Source organism: Argentina silus, assembly GCF_951799395.1.
Source record: "Argentina silus genome assembly, chromosome: 18".
NCBI classification, from domain to species: domain Eukaryota; kingdom Metazoa; phylum Chordata; class Actinopteri; order Argentiniformes; family Argentinidae; genus Argentina; species Argentina silus.
Genome location: NC_139672.1, coordinates 3,550,879 through 3,565,878, shown reverse-complemented (window position 1 = coordinate 3,565,878; position 15,000 = coordinate 3,550,879). Strand labels below are relative to the sequence as shown.

The 15,000-nt window shown below is 45.3% G+C and overlaps 2 protein-coding genes across 2 annotated transcripts in view; both read right to left on the bottom strand.

Moving 5' to 3' along the window:
* mmp14b (matrix metallopeptidase 14b (membrane-inserted)) overlaps nucleotides 1-11,953 on the bottom strand; it is a 12,235-nt gene extending 282 nt beyond the window's left edge. Inside the window, exons 1-10 of the mRNA XM_083689978.1 lie at nucleotides 11,414-11,953; nucleotides 5,205-5,353; nucleotides 4,813-4,935; nucleotides 4,076-4,383; nucleotides 3,254-3,415; nucleotides 2,884-3,044; nucleotides 2,617-2,755; nucleotides 2,278-2,428; nucleotides 1,525-1,640; nucleotides 1-1,345 (exon numbers count right to left, since the gene is read on the bottom strand). The exon at nucleotides 1-1,345 is cut by the window's left edge and continues 282 nt beyond it. Of these exons, the coding sequence (XP_083546104.1) occupies nucleotides 966-1,345; nucleotides 1,525-1,640; nucleotides 2,278-2,428; nucleotides 2,617-2,755; nucleotides 2,884-3,044; nucleotides 3,254-3,415; nucleotides 4,076-4,383; nucleotides 4,813-4,935; nucleotides 5,205-5,353; nucleotides 11,414-11,512 (1,788 nt within the window). The 5' untranslated portion in view covers nucleotides 11,513-11,953 and the 3' untranslated portion in view covers nucleotides 1-965. The remainder of the gene's footprint in view (nucleotides 1,346-1,524; nucleotides 1,641-2,277; nucleotides 2,429-2,616; nucleotides 2,756-2,883; nucleotides 3,045-3,253; nucleotides 3,416-4,075; nucleotides 4,384-4,812; nucleotides 4,936-5,204; nucleotides 5,354-11,413) is intronic.
* A 2,529-nt stretch (nucleotides 11,954-14,482) lies between these two features.
* sall2 (spalt-like transcription factor 2) overlaps nucleotides 14,483-15,000 on the bottom strand; it is a gene marked incomplete at its 3' end in the record, with an annotated part of 7,128 nt that continues 6,610 nt past the window's right edge. The window contains 1 exon segment of the mRNA XM_083690420.1: nucleotides 14,483-14,845. Coding sequence (XP_083546546.1) covers nucleotides 14,483-14,845 — 363 coding nt within the window.

The window sequence follows — 15,000 nt, the reverse complement described above, 5'->3', positions numbered from 1 at the left end:
AGTGAAATATAAAATTAAGGCCACTTTCAAAATGTTGTTCCCGGTCCAGCAGGACATTTAATAATGACAATGTACAAAAAAAAACACATTCTATACATGGAGAACAACAATAACAATAGTAATAGTCATAATAATAGTGACAACATCATTGATAATAATAATAATAATAACCATTAAAAACACTGTGTGATATTTACGAATATTGAGGACACAGACAAATTTGCTCAGCTCTATAATTAGTCATTTCATGCTTCAGCATCATTTCCCTGTTTGATACTGGCATTCTGATGTTGAGATATCTAATAAATTGACTGCATTGTCGGTGTTAGTGTGTGTGTGTGTGTGTGTGTGTGTGTGTGTGTGTGTGTGTGTGTGTGTGTGTGTGTGTGTGTGTGTTGGGAAAGAGGACATTTAACAGAATCTAGCTAGCATAAACGACTAACGTGGAACAGAACAGGATCAACGGGCTGGTTGCACTTAAACACATGCTAGGCTGGGCGGAGGGAGGCACTGAACATAGGCGCATAGCTGATATTCACAAGGACACAAACACAGACAACAACAACAACAACAACAACTAAAAAATACATTTAAAAAGGCTAAACAAACAGCGATGAGCTGGCGTCAACAACCACAATGAGAGAGAGAGAAAAGAGGGAAGAAAAAGAAGGGATAGAAATAGAGGAATGAAGTGGGAGTGAAAGAGCAAAAGGAATCTCTTCCCTGTTTACGCTGGCAGTGGTAGGAATATCTTAACAAGAAGAAGTGTATATCGTTCTCTGGCTAACCCCTCGGATCACAGTCCACACATCCCTTTAGCTCTCTCTCTCTCTCTCTCTCTCTCTCTCTCTCTCCCGTCTCTTTAAATCCTGCTATCTTTTCTCTCCTTTCCCTCTCTTCTCTCCTTTCCCTCTCTTCTCTCCTCTCCTCTCCTCTCTCTCTCTCTCCCCCTCTGTCCCCCCCTTCTACACCTTGTCCAGTAGGGAGCGTTGGCAGTAGAGCAGACGGCGGGGGGTCCCGTACCTGCGGAAGAACACCAGAGCCCCCAGGGTGAGGATCACACACACCAGCAGCATGAGGGGGACCACCACCGCCGCCGCACCCCCGCCCCAGCCGGAACCCCCCTCCTCATCCACCTCGATGATGATCACCTCCGTCTCCTGCTCCTCCTCCCTGTCTTCCCGGTCGTGGCCACCGCCCCCGCGCCCACCTCCGTCAGTCTTGGGGTCTTCCTCAGGGCAGCCAACCCAGTCCTTCAGGGCAGACCTGGGGTAGCCGGGCTCAACCTTCATCTGCTGGTTGTTGAACTTCCAGTACTTATTGGCCTTGTAGAAGTACGTGTATCCTGAGAAAATGAATGGCGAGTTATAAAGACAGAAAGAAACGGAGAGAATGTTCTAGGAAATGTTATGAAAATAGAGACGGGAGGATTACAAAAACACACGCACACGCACGCACGCACGCACGCACGCACGAACGCACGCACGCACGCACGCACGCACGCACGCAGTGGATGTGACTTACCTTGGTCTTTGCTCATGAAGGCAGCTTTGATGTTGTCTGGGACTCCCTGCCACACACTGATGGGTTTGGGGTATTCAGAGTCCACGGAGCGTGTGTTCTCATTGAAGCGGTAATACCTGGCAAGAGAAAGAAATCAACATGCATGTCTCCACTGTACTACATTACTCTGAGCTGACCGCACACACAACTGTAGGCCCATTTGTCCTCCAGAAAGAGTGGGTGCTTCCTCAGCTGGTATGGTCTGAGTGATTAGGTGTAGGAGCAGGATAGGTAGGTGGGCTACTGGTGAGCTACTGACATCCCCGGGACAGAATAGTGTTTGGTGTCTCTTAACTAAGCTTCTTCACTAAGCTCAATTCAATAGTGAATAGTATCATTGTAGCATTACAGTCATGTGTTTTACATAGCTTTGTGTCTTGTTCTGAATTCTAAAAGTATGCACAATGCAGAGTTGCAATTATGTACCTCACAAGTGGCTGTACGTATTTGGGCAAATTGCAAGCTCACATATCTTGGTCGGATGATAGTTAAATTCATTAGAAATGTACCATGCTATAAAAAAACACATTCTGTGTACAAACCTCCTCCCTTCTTTGTGCTGTGTTGATGCACACACGCACGCACGCACACACACACACACACACACACACACACACACACACACACACACACACACACACACACACACACACACACACACACAACACACACAAACACACACACATATACACACTGAGAGGCAGAATGACTCACTTGTTTGCCCTGAAGAAGTACGTCTGTCCCGTGGGGGTGTAAAAGAGTGCAGCGTCCAGTCTGTCTTTGGGGAGGCCACTGCCCATCTCCTTCAGAGTCTTCGGATATCCGTTGTCCAGGTTTGACTCTTCAAACACCCAGTACCTGTCTCCTACGCACAGAGAGAGAGAGAGAGAGAGAGAGAGAGAGAGAGAGTAAGCAAGAGTTAGTTCCTGAATCACTGATTAGCCTGAACAAAGATTATAATGATGTTTAATGGGAACAGTGCACAAATATTGCAACGTAGCCTAAACTGATCTTTCTTGAACTTTCTTATTATCAAAGAAAGGCCATATTTACCTTTGAAGAAGACAAATTTCCCATCATCCCTTTCAAAAGCAGCGTTGATATTTGAGGGCAGGCCTCTCCAGAAATGTCCGATGGGCATCGGGTACCCATCCATAACCCTGTTGTCACGGACCCGCCAGAACCACTTGTCCTGCAAGAGGGAGAACCAGGGGTTAATAATGCCTATGCAAACAGAACACACATGTAAGAAATAACAACATGTACAGGATACACAAAGACAATGTTCATATAAAAAGTACATGTCTGTCAGTAACTTACCCTGAAGACGAACATTTCTCCGCGAAGGATTACGATGGTGTCAAAGTGACCTTCACAGACGTCAGGTCCGAAGCCAGGTTTGTATGGGACATGGGTGGGGTGGGGCGGGCGGTTAGGTGTGCGTGGGGTCACGGGGGGAGGAGGGCCGCCTGATTTACCACCTGCAGAATACATGAAAGACATGACATATAAATACACCACACACATTCCAATGTCACACACATTCCAATGACAACTCCTACTACCAGTCCCCATAACAACAAGGACCTGGTCTCTGGTAAAAGAGATTTAATCTCAATGAGACTCGCTTGGAAAAATAACGGTTGAATGAAAAATGACAATAACACATGTTCTTGTAGCCTCGGCTCACCGTAGATCTGCTGTATCCCACGGCGATCATCTTCAGGCAGCTGGAAGTTCTCTGTGTCCATCCACTGGTAGAAGGGAGCCATGATGGCGGACGGGTCGCTGGAGTGTTCCAGCCCTAGGGCGTGGCCTAGCTCATGGACTGACACCAGGAATATGTCGTTACCTAGGATAAGACCAACAGGATCGTGTCAGAACCACAATAACACAGCTGAGACTGAAGGAAGGATGTCACCGTCATTACATCTGTTCTGTAGATGCAGATGGTGCTACCAACACCACAGATCATATGATTGTTAAGATAAAACAGACCATACCAGTGGAGGCAGAAAAAAACATGTTTTGATAACATTCCTCATTCCGTTCCATTCATTACAACGAGCCCATCCTCTGATTTCTGCCTCCACCATCAAATCAAAATGGTTTACAGTATGTCTGGGACGTGAAAAAACATGTTGAAAGTGTGATACATGTATATTGTTTTTGTTTCACCTAGTAAATTAAGTGGTATTGCTAAAAAAAAAATAGCTGACCCCTTTCTCACCACACCAACACACCCTGGGGACAAAACAGTCATCAAGGTTAAAACACACACACACACACACACACACACACACACACACACACACACACACACACACACACACACACACACACACACGTTGAGGCCTGCTTCTGCTTCGTATTGCTCACACTTGCTGAGCATGGGAACTCCCAACCAAAGTAAAAACTCTTCTCAACCTTCCTGTCATCAGGAACCACGGCAGAACATTCCCTCTTTAAGTGCCTCTCCCTCTCTCCCTATCCCTCCAGGTCACTCACTCACCAAGCAGATCCCGGTTGCCGATCGTCCAGGGTTCAGCTGCGTCAAAGTGGGTGTCCCCTCCAATTCCATTGCCGGGGAAGTATGCGTGCGCCAGGAAGCCCCCCTCGCCGTCAAAGGGACTGTTGTCGCCGTGGAAACCCTCACCGAAGAAGAGCATGATGTCGGCGAACTCCTCGACCTTGTCCCGTATGTAGCTATAGGGGATCTCTCTGAAGCGGAGCGGGGTCACACTCTCCCACACCTTGAAGGCCGCCTTGATGGCCTCATGGGTCTCGTACTCCCCCACCTTAGGGGTGTAGTTCTGTATACTGAGAGGGGGTAGAGTTGGGGGGGAGAGTTGGGGAGACAGTGGGGGAGAGAAGAGCACAGTTAGTGGGATGGAGAGGGAGATACAGAGGCCAGAGGGAGGACATAGAGCGGGGGAGTCATGAGGAAGAACAGTGATGCACCTTACAAATGAGGGATAACAAGAGTAAAGTAGGCTAATATACCTGACAGACTAGTCACAGGGGAACGTCTCTACCTCTAGGCAGACCGTGGGGGGATTTAACAGTATGTCTTTACATGACTTCACCATGCGGGTTGTGGCCACTCACAAAGACACCCATATCAGTAATTAAACATATTATCTTCCTTGAAGGGTTCTCTTGTTTTCCAGTTACCCTGAACAACGACTCACAATGACTTTTTAGATATTCATCTTTTAGCCCACACATGAAGTGAAGTGCTTAACTTACGAGAACGTGACTTCCTTCTTGTGCCACTTCAGGCCCTGGACAGCGTAGCGCTTCTTCCTCAGGTTGCTCTTCAGCTCGGCGCCAAACTTGTCCGGGACGCCGCAGCGCGGCCGCTTCATGGCCCTGCCAAGCATAATTCAGGGACTGGTCAGATCACACAGAGACAACGGACGAAACAGTAGGAATGTCTGAACTGGAAACAAGTCTTTGATGACGTAAACATAATAACCTTTATTTTTATTATTTATTTCTGTCACACAAACGTGGTGTGACCATATGTACAGTATTTTACTTTATTCATTTTTTTTTTTTTTTTACTTGGACAGGGATTTCACATTCAGCAATATGGGCCTGGACCTGAGACAGTGGTTTGGTATGAGAGAGGGACTTACTCCACAGTGTTGGTGTCGATGGACCCGGTGATGGTGAGGCCGTAGAACCTCTGCATGGCAGAGATGGCGGAGGTGATGGAGTGAGGGGACCGGGCAGCGTGCGTCCGCAGGTCACCTGGGGGCAGGTAGCCATACTGCTGTAGCCACGACTGGAGGAGGAGGAGGAGGAGGAAGAGGAGGAGGAGGAGATGTTAGGAGATGCAGATGTCGCAGTGGAAATATCACGGTGGATGTTTCTTCTACAGCACACACCCTGTTTGGTGCTCATGTAGAACAAAATGGCAGTTCAAACATGATGTATTGGTTTTTAACAGAGGTTGATAGAATACCAAATACATCTAATCTGTCATTGAATTGGTGGATTTCAGGGTGGATCTGCAAAAAAGGTTCAGAACACTGGTGTTGATAAACATTCCACACGGACAGGATGAGATAAAAAACATGTTTGTGTCTCTTTTGACTGGCATCAGAAGCCCCATATTATTACTGACTGGCTTTGCTCCTTCCGATGACGAACTATACAGGTATTCAAACATAAACACGAGTCGCCAGTGACTGTGTACAGCTTAATGAAACTCAAACTCAGTCTGACATACCTAAACCAAACCAAGGACAAAATGACACCAAACAAGGAGCCAGCTCATATTTCACAAAGGCCCTTTTAGACAAACTCTCTTAAACACTGTACAGTGAAACTAAAAACATTCACTTGGTAAATGATTAACCTAAGTGTCCACATTGTAGGTAACTCCAGGACTTTGATGGATACTTATTGGGTTTCTGTGTACATAGCTAACATGGTCTCTTACTACAGGACTACAGATCATACCTATTGAATCAACATCCTAGTTTGGAATTAAGGCCATCATTGTTTGAGAAGATACCTCAACAATCTGCCCTCAACAGTCAGAAACATTCTAGAACAATCAGAGATGTTCTAGATCCTGAGGTTTAGACCAGTTCTAAACTAAACCTGACCTTACTTTCCCCTGGAAACTCATCAAACCCTGGTGCCTCTCTTATGTCTGGAACGGGGCCCTGGCTGAGTACCAAACCTCTCCCACGCAGTTTCGGCTATACCCTTTCGCCCCTATTAGGAGTTGGACACAACACTGCAACTATTGTGAGCTAGTGAAAGCTAAGAGCACTTTGATATTCTCTAGCATACTTGAACATTGTCAATAGGCTAGTGCACACCCAGGAAGTGTGTTTCATGCCTTGAAATACAGCTTGTTTGACTGTTTGTTTAACCTATTTCTAAGCCATTGAGTTCACTGCAAACATAGTACACCATTGACTGCTGTAATATATCATGGATTACAGTAGAAGAATAGTATATTACTGTACACACCTCAGTTACTTCACTGAAAACAAGATATCATTTTTGCTTGTCATATTTTTTTTTGCTGGTAACACTTCATGATTTTTTATTAACCACACATTATATTGATAGTATGAGCCCTGATAACGAATGAGCTAAAGAGATACATACAGTAGTTCCTCTACTTGCACATGTCTTTCTTTGTGCTGTGCTTTGTGGCTTGGAGACACAGTGTGAGAGCATCAGCCATGTCAGTCAGAGTGTCTCTGGTGGAACAGCCTCGTCAGTCGGTAATTTCACTGGGAATTTCTCTATGATCCCATCCAAACCTCAAAAGTCAGCCTCCCTGTCTCTCTCTCTCTCCACTCCTCCCCCTCTCCCTCCCTTCCCTCTCCTCTCTCGTATGGAAAACCCAGAGGCCTGAGGGTAAATAATTGTGAACAACCACACCCAGAGCAAAGAAAGTAATTAGATTGTTACTGTACAGTATCTGCTTGGAGAACATCCACGTTCCAGGAACTTAACGAACAGAACAAGTAATTAACAAGTAATGCTTTTAACAAGTAATGCTGCTGTTTCAGCATTTTTCCCGTATCAAACTGTACTACAGTGAAACCTTAGCAGTTTCATTGTACAGTGGTGTGTGTTTGTGTGTGTGTGTGTGTGTATCTGCACGTGTGCAGACATGATGTGTGTGTATTTGTTTATGCGAGTGCATATGCATATGTGTGAGGTGAAATGCTTAATTTTGACTAAACCAAATCATAGTGTGAAACTGACAAGAATGAACAGTGATTTCAGGGAGTGTGTAGACCCTCAGAGAGTTTAAGGGCTAATCTCTCACTAACCCTCTCCCTCCCTCCCTCTCTCTCTCTCTCTCTCTCCCTCTCTCTCTCTCCCCCTCTCTCTGTGTTGAGACCTCATGTCTGAATGAGGTCTTTCTGGCCCGGACTCTGCCTCTCCCATGTAGCTGCAGGGCGGATATAAAGACTCACTGTGTGACACTGTTACAGTACTGTAGCAGGGGAAAGAGGTGGTACACTCTCAGAAAAAAAAAGGTTCTTCATTTGTCCCTGTGGGTGAACCCTTTTAAGGACCCCTTTGGTTCCATTTAGAACCCTCTGTGGAAAGAGAACATAGAACCCAAAAGGGTTCCACACGGAACCAAAAAGGGTTCTACACAGAACCCAAAAGGTTTCTTCAAAGGGTTCCCCAACAGGGACAAATGTAGAACCCTGTTTTGGCACTAACTGGAACCTTCTTATCTCAGAGTGTAGAGGGCATTATTACAGAGTGTAATAAATTGATTAGAATAATGATAGGAATATAACAGAGGTAAGAGGAAATATCATATATATCACTTTTTACTGAATGTCTGATCTTTCTGTCTTACATGGCACAGGAAATGTTTTATGAGGTATAAGGCATCATAAGGAAACCTTTCTTTCCTTTCCTCGAACTCAGTCTTTTATTGTGAATAAAAGTGTTGCTAGCCTCCCACAGCTACTCAGTAACACAGAACACATGTTTCCTCCACATCTCTTCTCCGTGGTCCCATTGGTGGGCTCAAAAAGAATAGCCTAAGTGTTGTTCACTGCTGGGCTAGGCCTAGGCCCTGTGCTGTTTGTGACTGCAAAGTTGAGGATGAGGAAATGGTCAGTTGACTGTCACTCAGAATGGTGGCGTGAACAATGTGACAGCTAAAGATAGAGATGGGGATTTACATGTAGTCTGACTCTTATGACTCATTTGCACATCGGATATAATACGCATAAAGCATTTGATCAAGAGGAAGTGTGTGTGTGTGTGTGTGTGTGTGTGTATCTGTGTGCATGCGAATCTGTGTGAATGTGCATCTGTGTGTGTGCGTATCTGTGTGTGTGCGTATCTGTGTGTGTGTGTGTGTGTGTGTGTGTGTGTGTTTGTGAGTGTGTGTGTGTGCATCTGTGTGTGTGCGTATCTGTGTGTGTGTGTGTGTGTGTGTGTGTGTGTGTGTGTTTGTGTGTGTGTGTCTGCGTGTATCTGTGTGTATGTGGATCTGTGTGTGTGCATCTGTGTACATGTGTGCCCCAGCCCAGAGGAGAAAGAGCGAGGAAGATGACTGAATTACATTCGAGAGAGAAACAGAAATGTACTCAGTTGTTCCATTGACTCATCTGTTCATGGCCAATGGAAAGAAACTCTGGTCAACAGAGATGGAGTCCAAAAGAACCTTACAGGGCATATTGCTCACAGTTCTCCAGAATACGGATCCACTTACATTATAGTATCCCACTGACTACACACAAACACCACTAAGACAAACAAACACAGCATGATATGCCAGTTCATGATGAATCATTATCACAGAGTGTCTACAAACCACCACACACACTTAAATACATGATGCGTGTGTGTGCGTGTGTGTGTGTGTGTGTGTGTGTGTGTGTGTGTGTGTGTGTGTGTGTGCGCAATATCATTTTTGACGGTCACTCTGACTCAAAGTGTGTATGCAATAACCAGCTGCTCTTAATGAAAACAGTCCTTTACCCAACGTCAACAACATTGAGCAACAGAACACTGATGCCAGAGTCATTTGAGCAATAGGCAAACCATCAGCATATATCTAAATGACAGGGGAATCTCCCTCAAAAGCACACAACAACAATAGGTGATGTGTGCTTTTATGGTATTAGTCAAATGTCTTGCCTAATATTACTTGCCTATAACATCCCATAACACTCTGGGGTGCCGAGTGACCAGAGTGATGCATCAGTGCCATGACTGACCACAGCAGTGGTGCTTGAGGATGCGTGAGGACTACGAGTTACATCCTGTCCCACTGGCCGGAGGAATGACTCCATTCATAAATCTACACCATCCTGTCCCCAAATTGCATCATCACAATGACTTCTTTTCTCTTCCTCTTCATGTGGGTATGACGACCCTCCCCCCCCCTCCCCCCCCTTCTTTCTCTGTCTCTCTCCTTCCTGTCTCATTCCGTCATCTCATCTCCCACACAGTCTAATTTCCTTCTGGCTGGTGCCCTTTGTACTCAGTGACCCTTCCCATCCCCCCTTTGTGTGTGTGTGTGTGTGTGTGTGTGTGTGTGTGTGTGTGTGTGTACATGTGTACGTGCGTGCATGCGTGAGTGAGTGAGTGTGTGTGTCACTGCCTCTGTAGGTTGCCCTGATGGGACGTATAGTCACCGAGACACCCATGTGTTTTAAAGCAAAGAGGAAATCCCCTGCCAACTTCCTCTCCCTCGCTCACGGCACAGGATGTAACACGCCAACCATACCCTGAAAAGTTACCTCGGCATTAACACAATTCCTTTTTTCCCCCCCCTTTGACCAGACTAACTGACCATTGCACAGAACACAGAACTGCTGTTCTTGATTTATGGTTAAATTCTGGTATGACTACTCTTTCAATAGTTGATGCATATTAGTACATGCATATAGTACAATACACATCTGGTGCAAAATTGCCACCAGCCCAATCCTCTCACCACCTCCAGTCGGATGTGGTCAGCTACTCCTACGCAACGCAGAGGAGAGGTACTAAATAACGTCTACTTGCAGTCTACTCAACCAACTTGATGAATATATATATATATATCTCTCTCACTGTTCCATTTCGATGGGGTCTTTCTCAAGGACCTTTTCTGCTAAGTTGACAGTCTGATCTAGGTCAATGGAGTTGAATGCTTTTTCCATTTGCACAGCTGGAAATACAATTCAGGCGCCAAACGTAAGGATTAAATGATTACAAGGACTTGACAGTCAGTGGCATACTGGAGTCATTAACAAATAGGCCTAGACTAGAGTCATCAACTGGGTGAGTTGAACAAACACGCTGACAGAACACTGATGACAGATGTCACTGAACAGCAAGAGCAGCGGCTGTGCGGGGGATATAAACAGCATGACGACTTCCTCTGGACCGCAAAAAGGGGACTTCCTCAGACCGGCCGGGAATACTGACCACTGACCTTTAGCTGGTGTGATGATGAACTATAAAGTGTGTTATCAAGGCTTTATAAATGCATGTATAACATCATACGCATCATATGGGTGTGCCTCACAGAAAGTGTTACCACTGAATTATATGAAGATAATGAGAACAAAGGGTGCACACCCAAGGCGTGGTGGGCCTCCTGAACGCAGCTCTAAACATGAGTGAGGAAGGCCACTGAGCCGAAACAATGGTGGAGCATAAATGTCACAACAATGACAGAAATGTCTGCGACTTTCATTTCCATTAGGGTCTGAACCACTAAGTTATATGCCATCACTGACCATTCTATCAGCTCCAAAGCAGCCCCTCTCTCATTGTACAAACCCCCCCCACACCCCAGTTCACCCATAACTCAGGACAGATGTCAACAATTACATCTGTCTCTCTCTCTCTGCCTCTCTTTGAACAAAATCCTTCCCGCAACTCTAAATCCCCCTATCCCTAACAGAATTGCCTATCCCTGACCACAACACAGAAACGGAGGCCATGGCATCAATCCCCACATTAGTCCTCTCTTGTTCCTGTATTTTGCAGCCTCAGCATTTCTGAGTGTTTTCATGAGAGCCATTATCATTGTGGCCTGCTTCCTTTAACTTGGTTCAAGAGTCCACCCCACATCCCCTTGGTTCTTGCTAGCAAAATATATCCACATTGATAATTTTCCCATGGATGATTGCCATGGGAAACAATAAACATGGACGATTTGCCTACATTAGGGATACAACTCTTTTTTTCCTAAATATATTTATATATGTATATATATATAATTCTAATATAAATCATGCATGCATATTTTCACAAAATATCAACATATTGCCTGAAATATAGAAATTCAAATATCACATGTCAATGTACAGACTAAAGATTGTGCTCTGACAGTTGAACTTACCTCTGGCCTGACTTCTCGTGGCGTCTCTCCCTGCGCGCTCAGGTCCCAGGCCAGCGCGAGCACCAGCAGTTGGGCGAGAGTTTCTTTCCGAAGTGCCATTCCACGACCACCACGAGATACTCGAACGGACTCTGTTCCCCCTGTAGCCTACCACTTTTGCTTACTCTTTAAAATTGCTATTTGTCAAAACATTATCCGGAAGAATTCTGTCAACGAATTGCTAAATCTGCTAACGAGACAACTGGAGAAAAATGTTTGCAACGGTTTTGCATCAGCAGTTACTGCAGCATCAGCTTGCATTTATCTACACTGTCTTTTTTTGACTTGCAGAATATACACCTGGTGTATAAATATGAAATTAAGAGAAATTTTAATCTGGATCTGGAGAGAAGGCAACGACAATTTAGTATCCGACGTTCAAATTACTCGGTTTCGTTCTAAATATGGTAATCGACTACTTTGTTGCAATTACAGCCAAATTATCCGCAATCATAACCAGTTTATCAATTCTGTAGGCTATCTTCCCTAACCTTATCTAACTTTTCCTTGTCGGGGTATTTTGATTCCTCTCTCCTCTCCCCTCTCTCGTTCTCACAGCTGCAGACGTGGTAGTTTGATAGTCCCAGGAGGCCTATGTTGGAAAATAGTAAAAACCTCCCCCTTCAACATTCAACATTAGCCCTTCCCTTCTCTACCGATGAGGGGCATGGTCAAAAGCTGATGACCTTGGTACCGGGATATGGATGTATGTGACAGGGAAATGGTGTGATCACCTTGTCAGCCAGTAAGTAGGCTCTACCTCTATGCAATGACTTTATAAAGGCTTTTATTACTAGTTTACAAACATACTTTTGTATGTATTAGATCATGTTTATATTTTAAGTAGTGGTACAAACACCACCCCAAACTCCAACCCACCCATACATGCTTTACATGCTGGTAAAGACTTATTCATTCTAACCAGATTCTAGCAAGGTAAGCATTGTTTTTAGATTAATTCTGTGTGCTAGGGGACTCTCTATCCGTGGTGACAGCAAACACATGTTCTGTGTAAATGAGAAGACTGCGCCCCCTGGAGAGGGTGTAATGCCATTACAATCAAGGGCTGCTCAACTACAGACTGGTTTATCCACCATGTCCTCCTCCTCTCACTTTTTTTTTTTTAATGTATCTGAAGGGCTCTCAAAGACTGTGAACACTGCCCCCTGCTGTTCATGTTTTTAGAGTAAGTGTAATTGTCATGCATGTGGTGATGTGTTGTATGGCACATGAACTGATGCTCTATTGTGGATGGTAGGCTGAATTGGCAACAGCTAAATAGATTCACTGCACACAGAATACTCAGTACCTGGAGCATCTGTTTGTGCTCAGTGGTGTGCACGCGCACACACACACACACAAATATAATTTGTTCACATTATAATTTGGCAATCCTTGCTAACTGCTTATGGCCACCATCTGAGCCCCCAGCCCCACCTGACCTACCACATACTGTAGGCATGAGATTCAGGTTTCATCCACACTCACTCATCAAACACACTCTCACAGCCTCTCAGACACACACACACACACACACACTCAGAGGCGCACACACACACAGAGGCGCGCGCACACACACACACACACACCACTGCCTGGCTGCTGTGGTTGTCATGGCTGAGGAGATTAGGGGCTGAAGTGGGGACAGCTGGCCTCGTCCCCTCCCCTCTCCCTCTCGGTTGATGTGACAGACACAGAGGAAGGCAGAGGAGTTTTAATTGTGTTGAAAGAGAGCAGGGATTAGTGACGCCTGTGTGTGAGGAAACCTGGCAAGAGGAAGGCAGTTAGGGCTGCACACTGCTGTGTCAACACACACACACACACACACACACACACACACACACACATACACACACACACAAAGGAATGCCCCCCACCCCACACACACACACATAAAACATTCCTACAAACACACTCTCCAAGACGGACTTATGTCACATCTAGCTACACAATGGAATGATTAAAAGGCATGATAAGAGTCCATAAAGACGCACACAAAGACGCACACGCGCACACACGCACACGCACACGCACACACACATGCACACAAACATAGTCAATAATCACAGAGAAATCATCATGTTTCCAAGTTGGTTTTTAATGTGTTAGAGGTTTCCTCCCTCTTAACTCTTGGGCATACACTGAAAGTACAACTTACAACAACATCAGACATGGACCTCAGATTCTTCCTTTTTTTTTTTATATATATATATAAAGATCATACAACATGAATAAAAACAATGAGTTACAGAGCAAACAAACATCACCGTGAGACCAAACGACGACCATCTTATGAACAAGATTGAAGGGGAAGGATCACACAGGAGACAGACTCTCACTCTATCAGACACACAACACCACAGCACACTGTCTCTATGCTTCTCTGTCTAACAGCTGGAAGAGGAGTCTGGGGATGGAATTGAAAGGAAAGCCACAATGACATGAAAGAGTAGGTTATCTGGGTTATAGTGTCGGATGAGGATGTGAAACTGCATGACCTCCGCAGACTTAAATGACTGTACATGTCAAGTTTAGTGGCCCCTTCCAATCTGTTTCCCTTTTGTCTCCGAATGAAGGAATTGTTTATGGATGAACAGTGTTACAGTGGTGCAATGCTATGCTATCACCCCCCACTCCTTCTTCAACACACATTTCTATTAGACATACTATCTCTCATAAACTATGCGAGTACGAGTCAGGAAATGACCCTACAGTTGAGAGAAGATCCTTCAAATACCTAACTCTCGAACAGAGCTCTCATTCTAGAACCATTATGACCGTGACTTCTGGCCTTTCCTCAATCCTGAAGTCTTGTCTTCGTCTTTTTTTCATCCTTCAGCTTTCTCCTCTTTAAAAACAAAAGGCCAAGCTGGCCGACAATTTTCACAAACTAACTAAGCAATTTACTCACAGACTACCAAACTGACACACTACTCAAATGAATTTGGAAGCAATAACTATACAAAAGCCCATACAGTTGAACCTCAAAGGTAAACATCCATTGAGAGCACCAGAGCATCATCCAGCCAATCACATTGACTCTAGAGTAAGCCCTTCCTCTGACCCCTCCCTATCTTCCTCTGAGCCCCTCCCAGTGGTCGGTTCCTTCAACAGCTGAGGCCTGACAGGTGATTCAGCCAATCGGGGCATCTCCACCTCCTCTCCTTGGCTGCCACTGGCTGGTGGGCCCTGGGCCGGCTCGTCTGACGGGTCAGTGCTGGTGTTGAGGAAAGCTTGGTACTGGTTCCAGAAGCCCACAGAGCTCCGGGTAGCCGGGGGGTTGGAGGAGGAGGTTGTAGGTGTGTTAGCAGGAAGACGCTCAGTGGACGAACGACCGCTCCGCACAGGGGGACGTGATGCCTTGACGACCCCTCCATGGTGCTTCATGTGTCCCTGTAGATGGACATGAACATTAGAGATTAGTATATGTGTCACCTTAACCGACATCTAAACTCACACTGGCTAGAATATTCATGTCACTAACATTTGGATGGATAATTGACCTCTGGAGTGAGCTTTTGTAACCTTTCCTTTTCAGACCAGATTTG